At 40.2% G+C, this 20,261-nt stretch overlaps 1 protein-coding gene across 5 annotated transcripts in view; it reads left to right on the top strand.

Annotated features, from left to right (window-relative positions):
- Window positions 1–7,470, top strand: part of LOC109877985 (GRAM domain-containing protein 2A-like) — a 37,708-nt gene extending 30,238 nt beyond the window's left edge. For 3 of the 5 annotated variants that reach the window (XM_031812842.1, XM_031812845.1, XM_031812844.1), the window contains exons 9-12: window positions 3,483–3,660; window positions 5,396–5,489; window positions 5,733–5,837; window positions 6,192–7,470. In XM_031812842.1, the coding sequence (XP_031668702.1) occupies window positions 3,483–3,660; window positions 5,396–5,489; window positions 5,733–5,837; window positions 6,192–6,390 (576 nt within the window). In that variant the 3' untranslated portion in view covers window positions 6,391–7,470. Of the gene's footprint in view, window positions 1–3,482; window positions 3,661–5,395; window positions 5,490–5,732; window positions 5,838–6,080 lie in introns of all 5 variants that reach the window. The other 2 variants (XM_031812846.1, XM_031812843.1) reach the window with 2 other exon arrangements.
- Window positions 7,471–20,261: the final 12,791 nt, after the last annotated feature.

Here is a 20,261-nt window from a genome sequence, read left to right as displayed (position 1 = left end):
GTCTCTTATTGGTTAGAATATTGACCAACCATAATGTACAACATTATTATTTTGAATAGTACTGACGTCAAATGGGAGAACCAAGGACACGGGTGGTTCCTAATGTTGTAAGAATCTCGCTAATGTTTACAGAACAACTGGTTCTGCGAGATTAGGATCAGGATTTCCAATTGTAACAGTAAGCATCTGTAACAAAATGGATGACTGCAGTATAGATGTTATTATGAGTACATGTTGCATGAATTGCTAAGGCATAATAATATGAAAGTGTGTATTGTTATTTTAGATGTAGATGTACCTGTCTATTAATGCTATGCATTATATCATTGTATGTAGTTCTATCCTTCAGCTGTAATTGTCTAACAATGTTATGTATTATGTCAACGGGGAGCAACTGCGTCCCTTCATGAGGAATTCAGATTTTATGTGGCCCCCACCCACATCAAAGTTGCCCATCCCTGATCTACTTGATTTCTGGATTTAGTCAATGTATTATTTAATGTCTTAGTTAAGGTCTTAGTTAACGTCTTAGTTTAACGTCTTAGTTAATGGCTTGTGATGAATAACGCAGGAACTACAGTATTTCAAAAGATAACGATATTTTCAGAATCTCCATTATTGGGGTAACGTCTGTGTCATAACCTATAAGACATGTTTGGGGTAATGCCTGTGTCATAAGCTATAAGACATGTTTGGGGTAATGCCTGTGTCATAACCTATAAGACATGTTTGAGGTAACGCCTGTGTCATAACCTATAAGACATATTTGGGGTAACGTCTGTGTCATAACCTATAAGACATGTTTGAGGTAACGCCTGTGTCATAACCTATAAGACATGTTTGGTGTAACATCTGTGTCATAACCTATAAGACATGTTTGGGGTAACGTCTGTCTCATAAGCTATAAGACATGTTTGGTGTAACGTCTGTGTCATAACCTATAAGACATGTTTGGGGTAACGTCTGTCTCATAAGCTATAAGACATTCTGTTTTTCCTTGTGTTGCTGCTCCTCCACTAAACACAGAACCATTAGCAGTGCTGTGCTTTGTGTCAAATTGATTCTCTACTGAAATAACATCTATTAGCCTGTGGTTAAGATAAGAAGTCTGTTGTGGTTAACAAGGAAATGTCTGGTCTGTATATCAAGCTTACTTACAAGCTATAAACCTGTACCATCTACAATCTGAGTCTGTAATTGCAGTCATTCGAATGCAGCTGTTACATTGAAAATAACCAAAACCAAAACAGAAAGGATGTGTGTGTGTCCTACTGCTGTGTTCCACCTGCTGTCCTACTGCTGTGTTCCACCCGCTGTCCTACTGCTGTGTTCCACCCGCTGTCCTACTGCTGTGCCCTACTGCTACCCTATTATAGTCTAAAAAGGATGAATCATAATCATAATAAATAATGAATGTTTTTCTAAAGTCTATGTATTGTATTTGTTATGAATCAATATCCATATGTAACCTTGTCTCTAGATATGTAAGAGTAGGCTGACCCAAGTCTGCCATGGCCATGCCCCTCTGTGACCTTCAACAATGACCTTATCAATGACTTCCTGGGAAAAAATGGAAGTAATCAATATTTGGTCCATTGTCATCTGACTCTTACTCTGTCTCAATGACTATTCTCCTGAGTGGGCCCACACGATGCAGCCATCTTGTATGACAGTTGACCTTCGTAACATCTGAATGTAATGGGTGTAATGGGTATTAATAATGTCTAATTCATATGTCATAGGTTGATTATGGATGGATGGATATAGGTATGTTCAGTACTAGTCAAAAGCTTTAGAACGCCTACTCATTCAAGGGTTTTTCTTTATTTTTACTATTTTCTACATTGTAGAATAATAGTAAAGACATCAAACTATGAAATAACACATGGAATCATGTAGTAACCAAAAAAGTGTTAAATAAATGAAAAATATGTTTTATATTTGAGATTCTTCAAAGTAGCCACCCTTTGCCTTGATGACAGCTTTGCACACTCTTGGCATTCTCTCACCCAGCTTCATGAGGTAGTCACCTGGAATGTATTTCAAATAACAGGTGTGCCTTGCTAAAAGTTCATTTGTGGAATTTCTTTCCTTCTTAATGCGTTTGAGCCAATCAGTTGAGTTGTGAGAAGGTAGGGGTGGTATACAGAAGATCAAGTCCATATTCTGGCAAGAACATCTCAAATAATCAGAGAGGAAGACAGTCCATCATTACTTTAAGACATGAAGGTCAGTCAATCTGGAAAATTTCAAGAACTTTGAATGTTTCTTCAAGTGCAGTCGCAAAAACCATCAAGCGCTATGATGAAACTGGCTCTCATGAGGACCGCCACAGGAAAGGAAGACCCAGAGTTACCTCTGCTGCAGAGGATAAGTTCATTAATTACCAGCCTCAGAAATCAGCAATTAACTGCACCTCAGATTGCACCTCACAGAGTTCAAGTAGCAGACGCATCTCAACATCAGCTGTTCAGAGGTGACTGTGTCAATCAGGCCTTCATGGTCAAATTGCTGCAAAGAAACCACTACTAAAGGACACCAATAAGAAGAAGAGACTTGCTTGGGCCAAGAAACATGAGCAATTGACATTAGACCGGTGGAAATCTGTCATTTGGTCTGATGAGTCCAAATTTGCGATTTTTGGTTCCAACCGCCGTGTCTTTGTGAGACGCAGGTGAACGGTGAACGGAGGTGTGATGGTGCTTTGCTGGTGACACTGGTGAGTTATTTAGAATTCAAAGCACACTTAACCAGCATGGCTATCACAGCATTCTGCAATGATACGCCATCCCATCTGGTTTGCGCTTAGGGGGAATGTCATTTGTTTTTCAACAGGACAATATCCTGACACACCTCCAGGCTGAACAAGAGCTATTTGACCAAGAAAAAGAGCGATGGAGTGCTGCATCAGATGACCTCGCCTCTACAATCACCCGACTTCAACACAATTGAGATGGTTTGGGATGAGTTGGACCGCAGATTGAAGGAAAAGCAGCCAACAAGTGCTTAGCATATGTGGGAACTCCCTCAAGACTGTTGGAAAAGCATTCCAGGTGACTACCTCATGAAGCTGGTTGAGAGAATGCAAAGCTGCCATTAAGGCAAAGGGTGACTACTTTGACGAATCTAAAATATATTTGGATTTTTTTAAAGCATTTTATTTTGTTGCTACATGTGCATTTGATAGTTTTGATGTCTTCACTATTATTCTAAAATGTAGAAAATAATAAAAATAAATAAATAAAATAAAAAACCTTGAATGACCAGGTGTGTCCAAACTTTTGACTGTTACTGTAGATAAACTGTATAGCATTGAGAGAGTGGAACACTTTCTTTCCTGAAGATTTGGTCCATTCAGATCAATAATGCCTCGCACATCTCTGATTCAGAGGGGTTGGATTAAATGTGGAGGACACATTTCAGTTGAGTGGATTCAGTTGGACAACTGACTAGGTATCCTCCTTTCCTTTCTATACCTCCAGGATGAGTTCCCGGTGGTGGATGAGTTCCCGGGGGCGGATGAGTATCCTCCGGTGCTGAAGTGGAGGAGAAAACCCTCTGTGGTGTCCGTGTCCTCGTCCCTCCCTGACCTCCTGGGTAGCTCAACCGGTAGTCTGACTGCGGTGGACTCCTCCTTCCAGCCAGACCAGCCTCTGGAAGGTGAGAAGGGAGGACAACCTGGACCAACATTGGTTTACCCTGTATTATAGCCAACTCTTGTTTGGCATGAGAATGACCGTAGGGGTTTGGTAAGACGACAAAAGCAGATCTGGGACCAGGCTAGGGACAACCTGTTTTTCGTGTATTTAATTTCACAAAGGATGACAAACTGACAGATACAATGGCGAACACAGCATTTCTCATGAATTGCATAATATCATAATAGCCATGTCTATTGAGGCTATGCCACATGAGGTGAGCGCTGCGTTTTTTCTGGTGCATTAAGAGATTGGAGGTGTTCAGCTTTGTCCACTTCTGGCCGGAGTTATCCATTGATGTTAGCCGGCGGGGGCTGAGCCATCACATGTTTGCGGAATGTTCAAATCCCTGATTATGTGTAGGAGGGGAACTGGGAAGGGAGTTGTGTTTGGATGGGCACAACCCTCTGATGCAGTACAGGATTAAACACCAAATGGAGATTTTAGCATGTGGGGACTTGTTCTGCCCAACTACTGTGTCCTGCTACTGTAACCTACAACTGTACCCTACTACTGTATCCTACTACTGTGCCCCATTGAACCCTACTACTGTGCCCTACTGAACCCTACTACTGTGCCCTACTGAACCCTACTACTGTACCCTACTACTGTGCCCTATTGTACCCTACTACTGTACCTTACAAACTGTACCCTACAAACGGTGCCCTACTGCTGTACCCTACAAACTGTACCCTACTACTGTGCCCTACTAAACCCTACTACTGTGCCCTACTGAACCCATACACTGTGCCCTACTGAACCCTACTACTGTACCTTACAAACTACCCTACTGCTGTACCCTACAAACAGTGCCCTACTGCTGTACCCTACTACTGTACCTTACAAACTGTACCCTACTGCTGTGCCCTACAAACTGTACCCTACTGCTGGACCCTACTGCTGTACCCTACAAACTGTACCCTACTGCTGTACCCTACTGCTGTACCCTACTACTGTACCCTACTACTGTACCCTACTACTGTACCCTACTGCTGGCTACATTTAGATGATCTGAAAGAGACTTGGATAAACTGCCCAGTTATGTATACACTACATAACACTACTATTGTCTCATAATTGTGACGTCTGTATGCAGGCTTTACTATGACATAAATCACCTCCAAGTGATTTTAATTTGGGACATCTGTTCCAATGTATTCCCACGCATTATAGAGATTTATTATATAAACTAATTTAAGCAAGGTTTGAAATGATTATATTTTAGTCTAATATTATATCTGTTTGGTCTTCTTGGGGTCAATTTGCAGTCTACAAATGATTAGTCATTATGTTCCAGCCCCCTGACCATCCGCTGAAGAAGAAATGGTCCCGCGGCTAAATGTAGTTGATGATCCCTGATATAGGACAGTCTGCCTCTACCTCTCCTCTAGTGGACTGTTTAAGATGTGTTTACTATGTGGTTACTATGACGTAACTGTCTGGGGTTGCATAAGAGTTGGAAAACCTGAGTGTAATAAACACTTTGACCCACTTGCATACATACAATACTTTTGCACAGCCAGATGTGGTCAAATATATATTAGCTTCCTTGCACTTTACAATGAGGTGTAATGGAGCAGAATGTGGCACCTGCAACTTACCACAATATATTGATGGCATCTGTAAGCAACAATACACTATCTACTATGTAGTCTATTAGATGGCTATATTAATGTGTGTGTGTGCGTGTGTTGTAGACCGGGGCTTAGAGACAGAGAAGATCCTACTAACAGAGCCTGTTCCAGAGCTGGGCCCGATGGAATATCAGCTTCTCAAGTTCTTCATCATACTGTAACTATTTCCATGCCCCACAACTGGCTTCGAACACCTTGTGTTGTTGAATAAATATACATTCATTGGCAGCATTATGCTCAACATTTTTTTGCCCGATTTTTATCTGTGAAATCAAATCTGAACAAGGCCTAATTTAATATTATAAAATGGATATGATCACATAAAAAATCCAGTTATACCTCCACCTAGTGTAAACACACACTTGGTACATCCAATAAACCTTATTGTCCATTACTTCAGAATCATCCTCCTCATCCTGTCTTCCTGTTACCTGGCCTTCCGTGTCTGCAGCCTGGAGCACCAGCTGTCCTTCCTCAACAACCCAACACGCCCCCCCCGAGAGAGGTGAGATGGGGCCAGACTTAACTTTAGCCAAGTGTGTGTGTAACTTTTGATTTAACTGTTTTGTCATTCTGTTTCATACTACTGCTAATAATAATAGTAATAATAATAATGATAAACTGTTAAGTTTATTAAATTAGGATTCCACCCTCAGAAAATCCTGTTCATAACTGTTATTCAAATGTCACATTTTTGGAGGGAAAGCTATTTTACTGACAATTCTATTGTCTGGTCTCTTCCTCCTAGGTAAGTGCTGCTCTGTACTGTGATCCAATACCACTTGACCGTCTCCCTTTACGGACACATTCCTCTCTGTGACCACCTCCAGACTATGCAAACAGACTATTTATTTTTCAGGATTTTACTTCACTGTAGACTAGAAGAGGGCAAACCCCCAACTCCACCATTTTGTTGTAGGTCAAAGACAATGGCAGGTGAAAGACAATGGGCAGGCCGATTGAAGAGCCAGAAAACTACACTCAAACCAATTGTGGATGGACTGAAAAGCCCGGGATTGGTGGAAATGGTTGGGAGTCAGGACTGGGAAGGACTCTGATTGGTGGAGGGATTGGTCTGATGGTTTTTATTGAAGATTTCTGGACATGTTCACCAACATTAGAGTCAACTGTGTTTTTTCCCTCCTGTCAACTTAACCAGGAATGAACTACAGGACTTCAGAGAAAAGTGTGTGTGTGTGTTACTTTCAAGGAAAGGATTTGGATGCATTAACACACTGACAGTGGAAGAAGCCAATATCGTTGGCTTTACAGATTTTTTTTTTTTAAATGAACTTATGAGGATCAGTCTACTATTTCAAATGTTCATCATCATCAATGAAGTCTAACTATGTTGCCATTCTAACAGGCATGTTATTCCTGGTAAACAGTGCAATACAATTATGCAAAGTATCCAGCCTAGACTCACTTTTTAAATGTTGAAATATTGTCCTTTAACTCTGTTTGTGTTATCATGACACCACAGGTATATGTTTACCAAAATGGGTAGGATGGTACTCTTTCATGTCTGAAAAATATTGTTTGGTATAACATCTTGTCTTTTGTTTTAATTTGTATAAATGCCAGTTGTCAGCTTTGTATTGTAAGCTACCTTTAGCCAGACACAATGTGTCACAGTGAGTGATCAGTCTCCTATCTAAATACTGGACACAGTCGTCTGAATGAGTAAACAATGAAGACATTGACTGAAGTGAAAAATAAGAAGAGTATGTTTTCTTTATTACACTAAACTTTAAAGTTAAATCTGCATTTCAGTCGGGAAGAAAACTAGCCAAAGATTTATAGTCCTTTTACTCAGAATGTCTGAACAGATGCATTAGGAACAAACACCCCACATTGACTATTACAGTAATATTGTTGAGGAAACAGAACTCCAGTATGTAGGGTATACTTTACTACTATTACCATTAGTATGTCTTATCTGGTCTGTTTTTACGTCTAAACACATCTGCAGCTATGTAATAGTGGTCACTGATCTTCAGTCAATGGTGAAAGAACAAACTGTCCCTGTAGGCTCTGAGTACAGATGAACACTGTAGCACCCCTGAACAACCCATTACAAGACTAACACTGTACAACATAACTGTGAAGGTTACTAATAAACAGCCATTTGATCTTGAGATGGTGTCACCTGTCTTCACCGACAGGGGCCAGCAGCATTACCACCCTGCATCCCACTGCTGGCTTGCCTCTGAAGCTAAACAGGGTTGGTCCTGGTTGGTCCCTGGATGGGAGAACAGATGCTGCTGGAAGTGGTGTTGGAGGGCCAGTAGCAGGTTCTCTTTTCTCTGGTCTAAAAAAATGTCCCAATGCCTCAGGGCAGTGATTGGGGACATTGCCCTGTGTAGGGTGCTGTTTTTCGGATGGGATGTTAAACCGGTTTCCTGACTCTGGTCACTAAAGATTCCACAGCCCATATTGTAAGAATAGGGGTGTTAACCCCAGTGTCCTGGCTAAATTCCCAATCTGACCTTCATACCATCATGGACACCTAATCATCCCCAGCTTCCAATTGGCTCATTCATCTCCCCTGTCATTTTCCCCAGGTCGTTGCTATTATCTGTGCATAGTCACTTTACCCTTACCTACACTTCCGTTCAAAGGTGTGGGGTCACTTAGAAATGTCCTTGTTTTTGAAAGAAAAGCCCATTTTTGGGCCATTAACATAACATTGATCAGAAATACAGTGTAGACATTGTGAATGTTGTAAATGACTATTGTAGCTGGAAACGGCAGATTCGTTTTTAATGGAATATCTACGTAGGCGTACAGAGGCCCATTATCAGTAACCATCACTCCTGTGTTCCAATGGCATGTTGTGTTAGCTAATCCAAGTTTATACATTTAAAAGGCTATTTGATCATTAGAAAACCCTAATGCAGTTATGTTAGCACAGTTGAAAATTGTTGTTCTGATTAAAGAAGCAAAAATCCTGGACTTCTTTAGACTCGTTGAGTATCTGGAGCATCAGCATTTGTGGGTTCGATTACAGGCTTAAAATGTCCAGAAACAAAGACCTTTCTTTTGAAACTTGTCAGTCTATTCTTGTTCTAAGAAATGAAGGCTATTCCATGTGAGAAATTGGCAAGAAACTGAAGATCTCGTACAACGCTGTGTACTACTCCCTTCACAGAGCAGCGCAAACTGGCTCTAGCCAGAATAGAAAGAGGAGTGGGAGGCCCCGGTGCACAACTGAGCAAGAGGACAAGTAAATTAGAGTGTCTAGTTTGAGAAACAGACTCCTCACAAGTCCTCAACTGGCAGCTTCATTAAATAGTATCCGCAAAACACCAGTCTCAACATCAACAGTGAGGAGGCGACTCCGGGATGCTGGCCTCCTAGGGAGAGTTGTAAAGAAGAAGCCATATCTCAGACTGGCCAATAAAAAGAAAAGAGTAAGATGAGCAAAGAACACAAACACTGGACAGAGGAACTTTTGACGTTATTTTAATGGACAATTATTATTTTTTTCTTTCAAAAACAAGAACAATTCTAAGTGACCCCAAACCTTTGAAAGGTAGTGTACATGTACAAATGACCTCGACTAACCTGTACCCCCGCACATTGACTCAGTACCTGTACCCCTTGTATGTAGTAGCATCATTATTGTTATTTTATTGTGTAATTTTTTTTAATTAGTTTATTATTTCGTATATATTTCCTTAACTCCACAGTCGTGGCCAAAAGTTTTGAGAATGACACAAATATTAATTTTCACAAAGTTAGTTTTATGATGGCAATTTGCATATACTCCAGAATGTTATGAAGAGTGATCAGATGAATTGCAATTAATTGCAAAGTCCCTCTTTGCCATGCAAATGAACTTAATCCCCCCAAAACAGTTCCACTGCATTTCAGCCCTGCCACAAAAGGAACAGCTGACATCATGTCAGTGATTCTCTCGTTAACACAGGTGTGAGTGTTGACAAGGCTGGAGATCACTCTGTCATGCTGATTGAGTTCGAATAACAGACTGGAAGCTTCAAAAGGAGGGTGGTGCTTGGAATCATTGTTCTTCCTCTGTCAACCATGGTTACCTGGAAGGAAACACGTGCTGTCATCATTGCTTTGCACAAAAGGGCTTCACAGGCAAGGATATTGCTGCCAGTAAGATTGCACCTAAATCAACCATTTATCGGATCATCAAGAACTTCAAGGAGAGCGGTTCAATTGTTGTGAAGAAGGCTTCATGGCGCCCAAGAAAGTTCAGCAAGCGCCAGGACCGTCTCCTAAAGTTGATTCAGCTGCGGGATCGGGGCACCACCAGTCCAAAGCTTGCTCAGGAATGGCAGCAGGCAGGTGTGAGTGCATCTGCATGCACAGTGAGGCGAAGACTTTTGGAGGATGGCCTGGTGTCCAGAAGGGCAGCAAAGAAGCCACTTCTCTCCAGGAAAAACATCAGGGACATACTGATATACTGCAAAAGGTACAGGGATTGGACTGCTGAGGACTGGGGTAAAGTAATTTTCTCTGATGAATCCCCCTTTCCGATTGTTTGGGGCATCCGGAAAAAAGCTTGTCCGGAGAAGACAAGGTGAGCGCTACCATCAGTCCTGTGTCATGCCAACAGTAAAGCATCCTGAGACCATTCATGTGTGGGGTTGCTTCTCAGCCAAGGGAGTGGGCTCACTCACAATTTTGCCTAAGAACACAGCCATGAATAAAGAATGGTACCAACACATTCTCCGAGAGCAACTTCTCCCAACCATCCAGGAACAGTTTGGTGATGAACAATGCCTTTTCCAGCATGATGGAGCACCTTGCCATAAGGCAAAAGTGATAACTAAGTGGCTCGGGGAACAAAACATACATTTTTTGGGTCCATGGCCAGGAAACTCCCCAGACCTTAATCCCATTGAGAACTTGTGGTCAATCTTCAAGAGGCGAGTGGACAAACAAAAACCCACAAATTCTGACAAACTCCATGCATTGATTATGCAATAATGGGCTGCCATCAGTCAGGATGTGACCCAGAAGTTAATTGACAGCATGCCAGGGTGGATTGCAGAGGTCTTGAAAAAGAAGGGTCAACACTGCAAATATTGGCATCAACTTCATGTAATTGTCAATAAAAGCCTTTGACACTTATGAAATGCTTGTAATTATACTTCAGTATTCCATAGTAACATCTGACAAAAATATCTAAAGACACTGAAGCAGCAAACTTTCTGAAAATGAATATGCACACACAACATTCTATAATACAATTGCATTATTTGACGTGTCAAATTAAAAGCTTATTTAACACGTCAAATAGTGTTATATGACATTGTATCTTTTTTGAAACGCAACGACCCAAACATTCAATGTGCCTCACCCTAATAATTTGGTCTATTTTCACCTCTTAATTTCGTCTACTGTTGTAGGTGAAATTAAGAGGTGAAAATAACTCTAACAAGTTAAATAACTCTAACTTGGTGGTGCACAAATAGTCTATAACCTGTTTTAGAGAAATGTCATCATTGAACATTGTAAGAGCTGTTATTGTCTGTTTATGTGCCCCCTTTAGTTATCCTATGTTTCTGACTTGTACAGGGAGAATACTGTAAGAACAGCCCATGTTCTGAGTTCTGTTGCTGTACATTTCTAAAGTGCTGAACAAATAGTTCTATGGACAACGTCTGTCGTCGCTGGCTCATTAATGTCTTAATCGAAATTACGGATTGCCTTTCATCAGCTTGTCGTCCCATTATGCCATAATTTGTACATCTCGATTGTCAGTAGAAACCACATTTGTTTAAGCAAGTCAGCCATATCAGCTATGTTATTTTTTAAATGCAGTAAATGAGGCTGCATTAATGAACTGTTTCGCTGCCAGACAAGACTCTGCTGAATGCCAGGTTTTGCAGTGGTAAGGTGTTGTTGGGACTCTGCTGTTGGGACAGCTTTATGTCGGCCCTAACAGTTTGTGGGCACCGTTTGTCACCATTATAGTGCAATTAATGTATTGTTTAGTGTTGTGTTGTGTAGCGGCTTTGCTGGCATGCATCCCACTTTGTTTGTTTGCCCCACCAAGATTGACATGCTAAAATCACCACTGGTTATACTGTACCAATGGTGAGCAATAATTTTGTCTCAAGGGTCACATCGGGATTTCGAAATTCAGCAGAGTTATTTGAAAATGTCCATTATTATTTATACATACATTATATCAAGTTTTAGACGTTCAAACTGCAATTTCAAGCAAATATTACTACCGTGTTGCATCTAATTTGATTCAATGCAATTTCATCTTGGAAGTCTGCAACCATAGAAATACTTGGTATTTATGCCAATAATAAGCCATTGTCAACTTCCTATCTATGGTTATTTTGGTCACCGCTCACTGTCACACTATGTTGACATATTATTGATTTAGTACAGAAAAAAAATCTAAGCAACTGGGGCCATGTAAATAATTGTTAGATTACTCATTTGGAATCCACCTTTGGCACCTGTGTGTCCATAAAAGGCTGTGTGCAACCTGGCACACTTGAAAGGGCACTGCCCCTACACCTTTAGGCCCTTCACATGTTCCTAGCCTTCAACATAGAAATGTAACTACCATGGTCATTTGGAATGACCAGTCAATTAGCATTATGATTCATGTAGTCGTCATTCTACAGATTCCAAATTGGCCTACAAACGTAAATAAACAAAAATACAAAACACAGTGGTTTAAAAAGTGGATGACGACGCGCAAAATTGTATGAATAGACCCTCCCGCAGCTGAGAGGTTTACGGTATTATAATACATGCAACCTAGATCATTTAGAGTTTAGAATGGTTCGATCTTGAAATTATCCTATAAACATTATACTTTTAAACTAAAAGCCTATCTTCCCGTGTCTAATGTCACAACTATAGGAAACGTTTGGATCAATGTTGTTATATCTATAGGAAACGTTTGGATCCAGAAATGACTGTAGATTTATGCTGAAAATGAGCGCAAACTAAACCATAATGGTACAAAGCATTATCTGACTTGACGGTTGATGATTGAATGTGTCACTGTTTTCAATAAATATATTGTTTTAATGTATTTATTTATTAGGGACATATACAATTATTAAAACGTTTTAATTATATATATTACTAACATATGTAGGCTATTATTTGTATTATCTCAAATATATTATTAACTCTATCGCCAAAAACTCTTACAGCCTAAAAAACCTATCTACTAATATAAAGTCGTAACAGTTTTAGTTAAAAGCCCATCTTTTATTTAAGCAGACTTTAACACCTCTACACTACCAGGGGTCGGGAGGGAGAACCCGGAGGGGGCAGATAGGTCAGGTAGGTTCTACCCGTCCTATCTAACGCCTCCTGCGACCTCCTCTCCTGCGACGACGTCGGGACACCCTGGCGCGGCGGCGCCTGCGGACAGGTCGGCTGGAGGATCTGCGTCTTCTGGGCATTGTGATTGATGGATAAACATTTTAGACAGGCGGTGGTCCCTTTTATAGGGCTGGAGGGGAGCTGGTGTGATGTCATTATGGGATAAATGATGATGCAATAAGTATTAAAGACAGTTTAAATTGAGAAAACATCTGAATTCTGTGACGTCATAGTAGCAGTGGCAGGATGATGTAATAATGATATTTTTATTTTGTCATTTTAAATAGTGATTTGTGTGTGAATGTTAAATGACGAGAGAAGCATTGATGCGAGTAACCAGTCTTGTTCAGTACATCACAATTACATCCGGGTATCTCAAGCACACTGGTAAAACACATGAGTTGCAGTAATGAACATTTACCAACAGATGGCAGCACTGTGCCATTTTACACCCATAACAATCTGTTTCTTTGGCCAACACAATGAACCATGGTAGAAATAATCAACCAGGTCTTTATTTCATGGTGATTTGGAATGTTGTAGGAGGAGATCCTACTGCAGCATAGAATGCTTAGCATATTATAATACAGATAGGCTATCAGTAAAACACATCTTCAGTTGATTATGCCAAAATAGAACAGAGGATTTAAGTCTATTTAATCATCCATTTCCTGCAGTCAAATAACCTAGTAGCCTCATGGGTGGATTGACATTAATATGATTCATCATTTCATAATTAGCATTATTTTTAAAAAGCTGCCGAAAATCCGGTGTTTCTATGTCAAACGGTTTTGTTATATTTCAGTCTTCTCTGATGTATATAAAGCGTAATATTGGGATGCAAACTCAGAATGTAATACATGTCAACTCTATATCTGACATGGTACACGGTGTCTTCTGTATACACATCACGCCCATAACCATGTGTGCGAGGTGTATACGTTTGTTTCAAAGTAGTTTTAAGACTACCTAGAAACACTGTGTGACCCTGATTCAGCCCAATGCAGTAATTATTAATGACCTCTACTATTACCCTTGACATGTCAGCCATGTCATCCATTAGAAATTCTGAAACTGCTGAATATGTTTATTACAACCAATCTCTAAACTACCGAGTAGGCGCTCTCATTAAATCTATTATCATGTGATTTCTCAGGAGTCAATTGAATCAGCTTCTTTCAGCTAAACTATTCAGAATGTGTGTGTAACTACTGCAACCAGCCTCTCAGAATCAGATTGTTGTGATGTCACTGAAACTGCATTGTGATTTAATGACACCACAACTAGTTGCGCATAAAGCAAGTCATATTATGCTCATCAAATGCTGCTACCTTTTTTTAATTTTATTTATTTCACCTTTATTTAACCAGGTAGGCTAGTTGAGAACACCTTTATTTAACCAGGTAGGCTAGTTGAGAACAGTAGATCTACACAGTAGATTGTTATCAGAATGGGATATAATATAAAAGTCATTTCCCAAAGAATAAACTCAGTCAAACATTTCATCCTCTACATATTTTATTTCATCTCATATAGAGAGAATGCTCTCTAAAATGGTGGATCTTCAGGAGCCCACTCCACCTGGATACCATGACAACCCTCAAGTGATTGACACTTTTTTATTTGACCTTTATTTAACCAGGTAGGCAAGGTGAGAACAAGTTCTCATTTACAACTGCGACCTGGCCAAGATAAAGCACAGCAGTTCGACACATACAACAACACAGAGTTACACATGGAATAAACAGACATACAGTCAATAATACAGTAGAAAAAAGAAAAATCTATATACAGTGTGTGCAAATGAGGTAAGATAAGAGAGGTAAGGCAATACATATGCCATGGTGGTAAAGTAATTACAATATAGAAATTAGACACTGGAATGGTAGATGTGCAGAAGATTAATGTGCAAGTAGAGATACTGGGGTGCAAAGGTAAATAAATACAGTATGGGAATGAGGTAGTTGGATGGGCTGTTTACAGGTGGGCTATGTACAGGTGCAGTGATCTGTGAGCTGCTCTGACAGCTGGTGCTTAAAGCTAGTGAGGGAGATATGGGTCTCCAGGTTCAGTGATTTCTGCAGTTCGTTCCAGTCATTGGCAGCAGAGAATGTTGACAGGTTAGTTCCCACAGCCTGGTGGGCGGGACCAGAGGGACACCTGGTTCAGAGGTTCAAGAGGCCCTACTCTGACTCTCTCCTAGCGATGCCAGGAATTCCCCTAGCTAATTACCTAGGGAAGCTAGACACTGAACACACAGGCTTTAAGGTTGATAGGCCAGGCTAAACAAACCACACTGGAGCTAAGTGGCTCTGTTCGTGTAGAGACCCAACTCTCTAAATATTCACATTTCTCTATCTAAATAAATTGGGCACAGACATCAGATTACCTTAGCAATAGATTTAGTTGTTTTTGTTCAATGCATAACCTCTTGTTGATCCTATAGGCATACCTCCATTCCCTTACTGATGTAGGTCTCCATAACAAAGTAATCTTCATACAAAGAAAAGAGACAGAATGGACACTGTTTGAAATCCACAAGATCCACATTCCATGATTTCAGTACACTTGATTAAAAATAAACAAATCCAATGTTGCATAATGTAGAACCCAAATTCTGAGAGGGGGCTGTATTGGGCTGGAGAGAGGCAGAGGTCAGGCTGAAGCAGATGACCAGACACACTACAGCCGAGACCATTCCTCTTGGGACATACTGTCTACTAGTGAATGTTAAATCTGCATTTCAGCCAGGAAGAAAACTAGCAAAAGATTTCTAGTTCTTTTACTCAGAATGTCTGAACAGAGGCATTAGGGGAAAAAAACACCCCACTGATTATCAAATCAAATTGATTTATTAAGCCCTTCTTATATCAGCTGATATCTCAAAGTGCTGTACAGAAACCCAGCCTAAAACCCCAAACAGCAAGCAATGCTGGTGTAGAAGCACGGTGGCTAGGAAAAACTCCCTAGATAGGCCAAAACCTAGGAAGAAACCTAGAGAGGAACCAGGCTATGAGGGGTGGCCAGTCCTCTTCTGGCTGTACCAGGTGGAGATTATAACAGAACATGGCCAAGATGTTCAAATGTTCATAAATGACCAGCATGGTCAAATAATAATAATCACAGTAGTTGTCGAGGGTGCAACAAGTCAGCACCTCAGGAGTAAATGTCAGTTGGCTTTTCATAACCGATCATTGAGAGTATCTCTACCGCCCCTGCTGTCTCTAGAGAGTTGAAAACAGCAAGTCTGGGACAGGTAGCACGTCTGGTGAACAGGTCAGCGTTCCATAGCCGCAGGCAGAACAGGTGAAACTGGAGCAGCAGCACGGCCAGGTGGACTGGGGACAGCAAGGAGTCATCAGGCCATGTAGTCCTGAGGCATGGTCCTAGGGCTCAGGTCCTCTGAGAGAAAGAAAGAATTAGGGAGAGCATACTTAAATTCACACAGGATACCGGATAAGACAGGAGAAATACTCCAGATATAACAGACCGCCAACCCAGACAGGAAGATCACGTCAGTGACTCAACCCACTCAAGTGACACACCCCTCCTAGGGACGGCATGGAAAAGCACCAGTACGCCAGTGACTAAGCCACCGTAATAGTGGTCACTGATCTTCAGTCAATGGTGAAAGAACAAACTGTCCCTGTAGACTCTGAGAACAGATGAACCCTGTACACCCCTGAACAACCCATTACAAGACTAACACTGTACAACATAACTGTGAAGGTTACTAATAAACAGGGAATAACAAATAAAAATAACGAGTAAGAATCACATGGCTAAATACAGGAAGTAGAAACTAACATGGCTATATTTAGGAAGTAGAAACTAACATGGCTATATTTAGGAAGTAGAAACTAACACGGCTATATTTAGGAAGTAGAAACTAACACTGCTATATATAGGAAGTAGAAACTAACATGGCTATATTTAGGAAGTAGAAACTAACATGGCTATATTTAGGAAGTAGAAACTAACATGGCTATATTTAGGAAGTAGAAACTAACATGGCTATATTTAGGAAGTAGAAACTAACACTGCTATATTTAGGAAGTAGAAACTAACATGGCTATATTTAGGAAGTAGAAACTAACATGGCTATATTTAGGAAGTAGAAACTAACATGACTATATATAGGGAGTAGAAACTAACATGACTATATATAGGAAGTAGAAACTAACATGGCTATATTTAGGAAGTAGAAACTAACATGACTATATATAGGAAGTAGAAACTAACACGGCTATATTTAGGAAGTAGAAACTAACACAGCTATATTTAGGAAGTAGAAACTAACATGACTATATATAGGGAGTAGAAACTAACATGGCTTTATACAGGGGGTACCAGTACCGAGTCAATGTGCAGGGGTTCGAGGTAATTGAGGTAGGTAGCTATGTACTGTACATATAGGTAGGGGTAAAGTGACTAGGCAACAGGATCAGTGGCGATTTTAGCATTTAAATCTTAGTGGGGCAAACTCAACAACATTTGTTTTTGATGCATGCCAGCAAAGACACTACACAACAAAACCCTAAACAAAATATTAATTTCACTATAACGGTGACAAATGTTGCCCACAAACTGTTAGGGTCTACATAAAGCTGTACCAACAGCAGAGCTTTCTTTTCAGCACCATGGAGTGAATCCTTACCACCGCTACACCTGGCTATCAGTGGAGCCTTGTCTGGCAGCAAAACAATTAATTCAGCCTTGTTTACTGCCTTTTTACAAAACATAGCTGATATGGTTGACTTGCTTAAACAAATGTGTTTTCTACAGACAATTGAGATGTACAAACTATGGCATAAGGGAATGATGAGCGCATAAGAGGAATTTCATAATTTCGATGAAGACATTAATGACCGAACGACGACGGATGTAGTCAATATAACTATGTGTTCAGCACTTTTGAAATGTATAGCGACAGTAGGCTGCTCTTACAGTATTTTCCCTGTACACCAAGTCAGAACCATTGGATAAATAAAGGGGGCATATAAGCAGACAATGAAACCTCTTACAATATTAGATGATGACATTTCTCAAAAACAGGTTACAGGCTACAAGTGCAGCACCACCGAGTCAGAACAATAACATTAGGCAAAATTACAGTTGATTTTACAATTGCTAGAACCCATTTCTCAATACATAGGTCACTATTTCAAAAGTCTTCACACTATGAACACAACAGCAGTCTATGTGGGCAACACTGTGTCTCCTTTTTCATTGTTTTGGCACAAAATGCATTCAATGACTACATCTTTCAAATTTCATGAATTATTTTCTCACTCAGACACAACCACCACTAAAACTCAATGTACCTACAGGCCAATTTTCATGTTTACATACAGTTGAAGTCGGAAGTTTACATACACCTTAGCCAAATACATTTAAACTCAGTTTTTCACAATTCCTGACATTTTAATCCTAGTAAAAAATTCCATGTCTTAGGTCAGTTAAGATCACCACGTTATTTTAAGAATGTGAAATGTCCGAATAATAGTGGAGAGAATGATTTACTTCAGCTTTTATTTATTTCATCACATTCCCAGTGGGTCAGAAGTTTACATACACTCAATTAGTATTTGGTAGCATTGCCTTTAAATTGTTTAACTTGGGTCAAATGTTTCGGGTAGCCTTCCACAAGCTTCCCACAATAAGTTGGGTGAATTTTGGCCCATTCCTCCTGATAGAGCTGGTGTAACTGAGTCAGGTTTGTAGGCCTCCTTGCTCGCACACACTTTTTCAGTTCTGCCCACACATTTTATATAGGATTGAGGTCAGGGCTTTGTGATGGCCACTCCAATACCTTGACTTTGTTGTCCTTAAGCCATTTTGCCACAACTTTGGAAGTATGCTTGGGGTCATTGTCCATTTGGAAGACCCGTTTGCGACCAAGCTTTAACTTTAGTAGATGTCCCAACCGACTTGCCAAAACTATAGTTTCTTATAATGCCATAATGTGCAGTCAACAGAAGTCAGAAATAACATTATAAATATTCCCTTACCTTTGATGATCTTCATCATAATGCACTCCCAGGAATCCAAGTTCCACAATAAATGTTTGTTGTTCAATAATGTCCATCATTTATGTCCAAATAGCTACTTTTGTAAGCGCGTTTTGTAAACAAATCCAAAGTCACAAACCGCGTTCACTAGGAGCAGACGAAATGTCAAAAAGTTCAGTTACAGTCCGTACAGAATCAATCAATTACAGAATGTATAGAATCAATCTTTAGGATGTTTTTAACATAAATCTTCAATAATGTTCCAACCGGAGAATTCTTTTGTCTTCAGAAATACAATGGAACGGGAGCTACCTCTCACGTGAACGAGCGTCACGAGTTTGTGGCACTCTGCCAGACCACTGACTCAAAGAGCCCTTATTTACAGTAGAAGCCTCAAACAAGTTTCTAGAGAAGTTTGACATCTAGTGGAAGCCTTAGGAAGTGCAACATGACCAATATCCCACTGTATCTTCAATAGGGAATGAGTTGAAAATCGACCAACCTCAGATTTCCCACTTCCTGGTTGGATATTTTCTCATGTTTCTGCCTGCCATATGAGTTCTGTTATACTCACAGACATCATTCAAACAGTTTTTAGAAACTCCAGAGTGTTTTGTATCCAAATATACTAATACTATGCATATATTAGCAACTGGGACTTAGTAGCAGGCAGTTTACTCTGGGAACCTCTGGGCATCGTATTCATCCAAGCTACTCAATAGTGCCCCCAGCCATAAGAAATTAAGAAGAAATTTGTGGAGTGGTTGAAAAACGAGTTTGAATGACTCTAAGCTAAGTGTATGTAAACTTCTGACTTCAACTGTATTATTTTCAAAACTGTTAAACTTAAGTTCAAAACATAACACAACATTGAATAAGACAGCAATTTGCTACATTTCTACAGTAATACCGTATTGAAATATATTTCAAATCTAAAAAAAAAAAGAAATACCATCAAAACAATTAGACCAACCACAGCTGATTCCCATTGTAGCTGAACACCTACCCAGGTGTTACGTCTTTCAATTTCATTACCATCTATACAAAAAGGGACATCTTAGGAATAATGCTGAACTGTAATGTAAACATGGATCCAGCCAGAGATATAGAAGTGGCTGACAGGAAGAAGAGTGGCTGGGAGAGGGAGAGGAGTACGTATATGTGTGGTGGTTGAAGACAGAGGAAAATCAAGAGCTGTAGTCTCAGATGACATTAGAGCTACTATAATTGATTATGTAATAAATCCTGTTCTATCAATGAGAGGCTGGTGCAGCCAAATCTGCAACGCTCAACAGTGGCATCTATTGTGAGAAATGTCCGGCTAAACAACAGGTAAGATGTGCATTTGACTGAACTGCACATTACAGATGTCAATTGAGCAAAGCCTCCAAACCCACTTGTGTGCAATTGTTGTTGTTTTTCTGCTTAGGACCCAACGGTTACCTCCCACAGGCGGGAGAGGTAGGATTTTCACTGCTGTGCAGGGAACTGCAATCGTTGATATGGTCATCAGAAACAATGGCATAAAACTCACAGAGATTTGGCAGACAACATTACATTTGGAAATATTCACAATGTAA

The sequence above is a fragment of the Oncorhynchus kisutch genome, unplaced genomic scaffold, assembly GCF_002021735.2.
Source record: "Oncorhynchus kisutch isolate 150728-3 unplaced genomic scaffold, Okis_V2 Okis03b-Okis08b_hom, whole genome shotgun sequence".
Classification (NCBI taxonomy): domain Eukaryota; kingdom Metazoa; phylum Chordata; class Actinopteri; order Salmoniformes; family Salmonidae; genus Oncorhynchus; species Oncorhynchus kisutch.
Note: the sequence above shows the minus strand (reverse complement) of the source record. Positions and strands in the feature narration are given on the sequence as shown.